This window comes from Limulus polyphemus, unplaced genomic scaffold (assembly GCF_000517525.1).
Source record: "Limulus polyphemus unplaced genomic scaffold, Limulus_polyphemus-2.1.2 Scaffold458, whole genome shotgun sequence".
Lineage (NCBI taxonomy): Eukaryota > Metazoa > Arthropoda > Merostomata > Xiphosura > Limulidae > Limulus > Limulus polyphemus.
In genome coordinates, this window is record NW_013666068.1 from 248959 (window position 1) to 257808 (window position 8850).

The 8850-nt window shown below is 31.8% G+C and overlaps 1 protein-coding gene across 1 annotated transcript in view; it reads right to left on the reverse strand.

Annotated features, from left to right (window-relative positions):
• Window positions 1–7441, reverse strand: part of LOC106458410 (nuclear receptor-binding protein-like) — a 37271-nt gene extending 29830 nt beyond the window's left edge. The window contains exons 1-2 of the mRNA XM_013917924.2: window positions 7115–7441; window positions 3639–3761 (exon numbers count right to left, since the gene is read on the reverse strand). Coding sequence (XP_013773378.1) covers window positions 3639–3761; window positions 7115–7300 — 309 coding nt within the window. The 5' untranslated portion in view covers window positions 7301–7441. The remainder of the gene's footprint in view (window positions 1–3638; window positions 3762–7114) is intronic.
• Between the last annotated feature and the right edge of the window lie 1409 nt (window positions 7442–8850).

An 8850-nucleotide genomic window follows, 5' to 3' on the forward strand; every position in this document is an offset into this window, starting at 1 on the left:
CCCAGACACTGTTTATAAAGAAACAGACTAGAAAAGGTTTAATTACCAATCATAGATGGCAGGACCAGTGCTTAAGTAGAAGGAAAAATTTTTAAAAACAATTTTTTTTCTTAGAGGGAGCTTATTTACAGTCTCAAACGTATTTTAGGATTTTTTTCATTAAATTCCTCTTTAAACTTCATTAAATAATATAATTTTGTATAAATAATTGAATGTTATGCTACTATTTACAAAAATAAAATCTGAAATCCAATAAAAGATAAGTTCTCTATAATATTTTCAATTCACAAATGTGATTTTGCCCTCACAATAAGACAAAATGGCCATGGCAGGTAACGGGTTAAAGGAACAATTCAAGCCAACTGTCTCACTTGTAGTTCACTTGGATAGCAAGCTCCTTAATGATATCACAAGCAAAGAAAAAAGTAAAAGTGGGTAATCTGCCAGTGATCCTGTCTGAAGCAGGTGTAAACCAACTCCTAGGTGTTCTAAATTTGATTTCTAGCACTGGACAAGCTCAAGCTTCTGTTGTGACACATTTGCTGGAAGAGTGGCGAGTCAAAGATCATGTTAAGGCAGTTAACTCTGACAGAATAGCAAACAATACTGGGCACAGAAATGGAGCATGTGTGCTGTTGAAACAAAGTTTAAACAAGAATCTTCTGTATTTGGAATGCCAGCATCATATCTTGGAACTTGTCTTGGCATGTGTTTTAAAGACTTTATGGGGCTTTCTTATGGTTCAGATATTGGAATTTTAAATTGGTTCCAGTAATCTTCGAAAAACATGAATCAGTCCAGTTATGAAACTGAAGCTGACAATATGAAGTAGCAGAAATTTTAGAGAAAGTTAAGGACAGTATCACCAAGTTTCTTACAAGACAACTTCAAGTGAACCAACCCAGAGACAATTATCAAGAGCTTCTTGAACTGTCCATACATTTTCTTGGTAGCTTCACTCCTTTTGGAGTGCAATTTAAAGCACCTGAAGCACTAAATAATGTACAACATTTGGCTAAGGCATATGCTTTCAAGATCTGAATGTTTATGGAATATTTCAAGCTTAAAGATGCTTTCATGACATCTGCACCTTTGTTGTTTGAGTCTATCTTAGGTCTTGGTTCACTGCTCTTGGCGCCACTTCTGCTCCTATCAGTTACCTTAACTTCCCACAATGTCTTGATAAGCATAAGAAGGTAAACTGCTCTTTCAAAATCTGCCCATCAAAAATTGGCTGGACATCTATAATATCTCAATGAGGAACTCATTAGTTTGGCACTTTTTGTTGCAGCTGTACCCACAGAGACAATGGTAAAGGAACTAAAGTGCATCCAGCTGAGTAATGGGAAGCCTGAGGACATTTTAATTGAAGATTTTGTCACAAGGAACACAACAGACTTCTTCAGGTGCCTCAAAATTGTATCTGGATTTCTGATTTATGACCATGAGTCATGGAAGCTCAGAGAAGACTACATGGAGGCACTACAGAGTTCAACACTTGAATGTGGTAAATGACAATGCTTAAAGAGATGTGGTCTTTATTTGTGGAGTATTATCCCACCATAAAAAATAAAGAAGAACAGAAATAATTTGTCCACCAAGTTGTGCAGGATTATAAAAGCTTTCCTAACTAACAGAAAAGAGGAAACAATAACAATGCAAAACTGACTAACCACACCAAAATCATATAATCATCATAAAATTATGTAATTATACTATTGTAGATGAAAAAAATTAATTTCTACAAAAGAGGGCCAAAGGCTGCCTGGAGAGGTCATATGTTTTAACCACTTACACCACTATACATTAGTGTGTTGTCTGTCAGTCAGTCGGTAGACATTAAATGATGTCATATAAGGGACGTTTAACACTGCAATTTGTACTATCATAATGTCAGTAAAACATGCTTATGCCATGAATGATAAGAAACCTTATGCACTCTGTAGGCTACAACATAGCACAACATATGAATTACAAAAGCAAGAAATAATTTTTGTTACTCTTAATTTTGGTTTTATTTGCTCTTGAAACAGAAAACTTTCAGGGACCCTGTAAAAGTACATCTAGTAACAATCTTTAAAGAAATTATATTTAATGTATAACAAATATGTTTTTATATAACATAGTACATATGGTACCATGGCACCACAGTCTAGAATTTCATAATAATTTTACTTCTGTGACAGCAGTTAAAGCCAACAGCTAGTGTTTCTGCGACAACTATGTAGGTTATATTACATTATTCATATATTCTTACTTTCATTAACAGCATTGGCTATACTATTTAGTATATCAAATGTCCTTAATTTTTATATTGATTTACTGTAAAGATTGTTTCGCTTTGTTAACTTAGTATATGTATTTAAGACTAATCTAAATCTCCTATGTTGGCCAAACCTTGTGAGATATTATTTATATTACGACCAAAGATACTGTTAACCACAAGAGTAACAAACTGATGACATAGTGCATTCTAATATTTATAAGCAGAAACATAAGAAAAGTATATTTTATTAGCTATGCTGATTGTCAGGTTGATTTTAAGATTCCCACTAATTAAATAGCCTGCTCACATTGGATGTGAAATTTAACGTGTCACAAGTTTTTGATTAAATATTTACTTATTTATGTACATTCTTTCTTGTAAAACTTAATAGGGAATTATTAGTAACTTTATAACCCAAAATCAATTCTGTTAATGTTACAAAAATGTAAGTTTATTAACCTAAATAATAGATTTTTCTTTTCTTAAATAATAAACTTTGAAATGTGTATTTCATTTTATATCTTGATCTTACCACATAAAAGAAAAACAATATTCACTGTCAATTGTTTTTACACTATTTTCTTTAATTTCAAGATCACATACATGGAGGTGATGTTAAATAGATATAAGACCTTAACTGCACATTTACATACTTGGGGAATAAATGGAATTTTATAACTGATTAATTGTAGGGCTTATTACTCAATTATATTCAACTAACCTTGTTTTCAGACGAGATGGCTAAAAAACAACTTATAATACCCAAAATCGGGTTTCAATATCTGAGGTGAGAAGAGCACAGATAGTCCATTGTGTAGATTTGTGCTTACCAACAAACATAATGGCAATATTTTGATCACTTGGTCAATTGGAATTGTTCAAAATAGTAATAATCAAAAACCCTAATTTTGATTAGCTGATTATTTTTACAAGTTGTGACACTAATTGATTAAGCTGAACAAACCTGAATTGATAAAAAATAATGATGAAAAAGCACAATGATAATATTTTGATTACTGAAGAGTTTGAATAATCAAAAATAGTAATACTTAGAAATGTTAATTTTGGTTGGTTGATTGTTTTCATAACATTAATAGATTTAAACATAATTTCGATTACTGGTTAGTTATAATTAGAAAAACTAGTTGGTTATTTTTATGACAGTAACAAAACACATTGTACTTTTTTATTATTCTTACATGACACTAATCAATGCTAACAGGTAATCAAATGTATTGATTAATCAGCTGTATACATGTAATATGTATAGTTTGCTTGATTTTTAGAAAGGTCAAGAACCTCATTTACTTGTGTTTATCAAGTTAAAAATGGATAAGAAGCTTTAAATATACTTTCACAGTGTTTATAATACCTCTTGCAATCTAAAATGTTTCCTTTCTGAGAATTTCACTTCATTCCATACAACTTCTACCCCTTCTTCAGTGTCCATGGCTAGGTAAGCGGCATCAATACCAGGAATATCTCTCTGCTGAACCTAATTAATTAAATAAAAGAGAGAGAATTTGGAATATACAGTATATAAAAATTTCCACTGAGATCCACATCAAGTTCTGAAATCTTTCTCTGCTGAACTTAATTAATTAAAAAAAGAGAGCGAGAATTTGGAATATCTCTCTGCTGAACCTAATTAAATAAAAAAAAAAAGAGCAAGAATTTGGAATATCTCTCTGCTGAACCTAATTAAATAAAAAAAGAGAGAATTTGGAATATCTCTATCTGCTGAACCTAATTAATTAAAAAAAAAAAAGAGAGAAAATTTGGAATAGCTCTCTGCTGAACCTAATTAATTAAAAAAAGAGAGCGAGAATTTGGAATATCTCTCTGCTGAACCTAATTAATAAAAAAAAAGAGAGCGAGAACTTGGAATATCTCTCTGCTGAACCTAATTAAATAAAAATAAAGAGAGCGAGAATTTGGAATATCTCTCTGCTGAACCTAATTAATAAAAAAAGAGAGTGAGAATTTGGAATATCTCTCTGCTGAACCTAATTAAATAAAAAAAAGAGAGAATTTGGAATATAGAATTGTATAAAAATTTCCAATGAGATCCACATCAAGTTCTAGAATGAGTTTTGCGAGCAATGCAACTATTTTAAATGATCTAAAAAAATATAGAGAAAGAATATACAAAACATCTTTTATAGATATAATGTTGAATTAGGTTGAGATCTGCAAAGCTTGAAAGAACAGGTACCACTACAGTATAGGTGTAGTAGATGGCAAAACTCTATATGAAAAAAATGCACACAGGTCCTTAACAAATAAGTAGAGATAGAAAATAACAGATACACAAGTGTCTAAAACAATTGATGTAACAGCTGTGAAGAAAACAAAACAAAACAATAACCAAAGTAGTAATTAGCCAAGTTACAGAATCTGCACGGTTTTACCTCAGAGGTTGTATGATAGTTTTGGAAAATGCATACTTTGAATGCACTGGTAACCAAAAATTGCATACACATCTTCTGATTAGAGACAACAAACAATGACAATAGAAACCATATACACAGTCTGCCCACTTGCTCTAATTCAAGGAGCCTGTTCACAGTTATGGCTTCCCTGTGACTGGTCTTGCCATTACTCAGCTGACAGTCATCAGATATCAGAAATTGTATGCAGGGTGAGTAAAATATTTTTTATAAGCAGAATTTGTTAAACAAATATGCACAATTTTGCATTAACACTATGTATGATACATTTAAATGGGGGTTTGACTTATTGCTATGTAATGTGAGAGGGGTCAGACAACTGAATAATGAGTTACTGGTTTCAAAATAATTCTTTACCTAATGCTTTATTGATTATAATTGAAAGTACCTAAAAAAAGACAAATAAATTAAACTATGTAAACTTGGATCGAAATACAGAGGTTGAGTACATTACATTAAAAGGATTTTAAAACCTCAACCATGTGATTACAGTCGATGTCACCACATCTAGTCACATTCTATCTGAAGACGATTCATCTTGACAAAGACTTGTAGCATAATTTTTATCCATTCCAATAGGAAGATATGGTCAAAGCACAATTTACATATTCAATCTAATGTATAAGGATGATAGTTTCCCAACGCAATTGCACAGAAATCCATACGAGCTGTATCTGGTACATTTTGAGGTATACAAATGTTACATGGAAACAACTTGATCACTTTGTATGTTATTGCCTTGGGCAATATATGGTTTTTGCCTCTGACCTTTGTGCATTTTTAGATTCTTAGACCTAATAGAAATGTTATTATTGAACTAAATGTATTTACTTCTCTTTCATTGAATTTAACAAAATGATAATTCATATACATAAATTACTATGACTCTTACACTGATAAAGGACATGGGATTAGAGTTAGATTTTTCTTGATAATTGTTTGTAGACATCATTATTAATGATAGGTGTAGTTTTGATAGATTTAAGTTATTAAAACTGTGTCAATTTCTTTTTATACATAGCTATAAACAGAATATACAACTTATCACCAAATATTTAAAGAATGCAAGGAGTTTTTCAATGACAAACTGTACAAAGGATAATTTACGGCTGATATAATTTCACACAATGTTCTTAGTAAAAGTTCCAAAGAAATAAAGTATATTTAGTCAAAATGTTAATAAAGTGTCATTGTTTTTTACATATATCATGGGTATAGCCTATAGTAGTTCTTGTTTTGACCATAAGTTTATCATCCTTTACACAAGAAATGACATGTGTTATATATTAGAAAAAACTTCAAACATAGACCTTTTCACTAGCATTATTTCTGTTAACTTCTGACAATATCAGATTAAAGATAAAAAACATTTTTCAAACTTTTACGTTTGATGGGTACCATTGCAAAAATGCTCACAAGCACCCATAAAATGGGTTTTGTGAGGGATTATTAGAGCCCCCCATCAATTCTGTCATGAAGTTCGCTGTTCACACAATTAACTGTTGTTTGTTTATACAGGACAAGCTCACAGATAAACTGGTGAGACCCTGTTGGCTGCTATGACTCCAGAACTTTCATTTTAACTGGACTAAACTGGTGATGTTACATGCATAGTGATGCAATATTTTCATAGTATATTGTTGTCTTATATTGATGTTCAACATTTGTAACCAAAAGATGAATTCAATGTCTTAAAGTTTAAATTACAAATTTAACTATCAGCAAATTCAGAATAGCAAGAAGAGTTTTAACAAATTTGATTGTGATCTAAGTTGTATTTGATGAACGACTTTGATTTTCTACATGACACAAGACCACAGGAGTTGTCATTTGATCAGAGATCTTCATAGTTTAGCTTTCATTTCACTTTTAATTGTAAACATGCCTCAGTTTAACCAGTAAAACTCTGTTTTGTTGTCAACATATACAGGAAATTCAATCTTGGTGAACAAATTGGATTTTCATTTTCAAAGGATACCTGAGGAAGAGAAAGTGTAATAGAAATTTGGTGCAAGATCTGAAAAGAAGTGAAACGGTGCACTCAGCAAGAGGTGGACAAATATATACATGGTACTGAATTCACAATGAAGTGCAGTCATTTATTATTTGATTTCAAAACACACACATTGCAAGCATCTACACAAAGTGGAGAAAAAGTGGTCCTTCCCACAACAGTTGTGTGTTTGACAAATTCACGATCTAATTAGGCTTATTTTAGATTAAAATAAGTTTAATGATTTAATCAGAAGTAAACTCAAAATGACACTATTATTTCCTTTTCAGTTTCAATGTTGTACCTTTTTAGATTACGAAAGGAATATAATTTTTACTGTGTAGCTTGAGTAAAAATTGCCTCATGAACGTAATATTTTTAACAACAAATAAAAAATACACTTACTTCTTCTCGTCGCTTTAGCCAACGGCCGCAAGGGCTTTCCTCTAAAATTTCGCTGTCGTCCTCAGAATCATCAGCACTCTCTCTCTCTACTTCATTTAGCTTAGGATTCTTTTGGTTCGAGTCCGAAATATTATCTTCATCTGTTGGTGGCTTACCATCAACTGAATCTTTCAAAATATCTTGCATTTTCTAATCAAATACTGCTTTAATACTTTTTGTGGGAAAATAATAAGTCACTACTGTTCTTTTGATGAACATAATAACTTCTATTGCATTTCCCCAACAACTCGCCAATTCAGTGTCTACTGTTTCAATATTTTCTTCCGTTGCACAAAAAAATAAAATAAAAACAATGGCGCCCTCTATCAAGGACATATTTAAACTTTATATAAATATATTGCTTTTTTTTTGTTAGCTAAGTAACCTTCAAACATATTAAATAACAAAAATTCTGACATCAATTCCAAAACTTGAACTAAAATTGTTGTTTGAATTCTGAGATTGAAAAAATAGATGTAATATGTTTCATGACATTAAAAATCCGAAGTTATAAATTTTTACCTATTGTAAATATTATTCTGTAATGGCCTTTTAATGTTGCCCCCCAGTGGCACAGCGGCATATCTGCAGATTTACTACGCTAGAAACCGGGTTTAGATACCCGTGGTGGGAAGAGCATAGATAGCCCATTGTGTAGCTGTGTGCTTAATTCTAAATAAACAAACTTTTAGCGTTAACGTTTAAAATGATTATTCTATTAGAAATTGATAGGATTTATATAGTTTTCTAAAAAAATGTTAACGGTTTGGTATTAATTAAACTAATCTGATTGTGAAACATATAAACGTTGTCAAAGAAATTTCTCTCATGCATTTTTACTTGATGCTTTGGAAGAAGTTTAAAGTAAGTTTCAGCATTGCTTATGTTTCAATACTAATATCAGTGCTTGAGTATGAATGTTTGGCACTTGTGTGATTTTAAAACCAAATAAATACACAACGTTTTACATTTATACGACTAAAAGATGTTTATACATGTTTCCATTTGTTCTACTTCATCTTTTCACCTTCGGAAGTTATATACAAGACATTTTGATATCCATATACTCGTTACAAGTCATGTCACAATACATGTCAATGTTATTTTCATAACATAATGCTACGACAGCGGGACAGCGGAAGTCATGTGACGCTCGAAGAATGCGCGCTGGAGTTTCTAGAAGGGTCATGACTGTTCCTAGCAACTCTGGTCTTAACTAGGCACCCTCTATTTTAGTATATAAACCCGGCAAATAAAGCGAAGATATATTTGCAGATAAACAGATATAGAGGCAGATAATTGAGTCAAGTGAGCGGTAGTGACCCTAAGTAAAGTGCGAGAATAGTTGTGAATTATAGCGTGTGTTGAAGTTAAAGGGACTGTGGAAATTCCGTGTATTGAACTGGCAAATCGAACTCTACAACTTAGCAGATTTGATGGCAGCAATGCGAGAACAGCAAAAGAAACAACAAGAACGAGAAAATAAACAAGAAAAGAGACTACAGCAGTGGTTGGAGGAAAAAGAAAAGAAACAAGAAGAACGAGAAAATAAACAAGAAAAGAGACTACAGCAGTGGTTGGATAGAAAAAGAAAGAAACAAGAAGAACGAGAAAATAAACAAGAAAAGAGACTACAGTAGTGGTTGGAGGAAAAAGAAAAGAAACAAGAAGAACGAGAAAATAAACAAGAAGAGAGA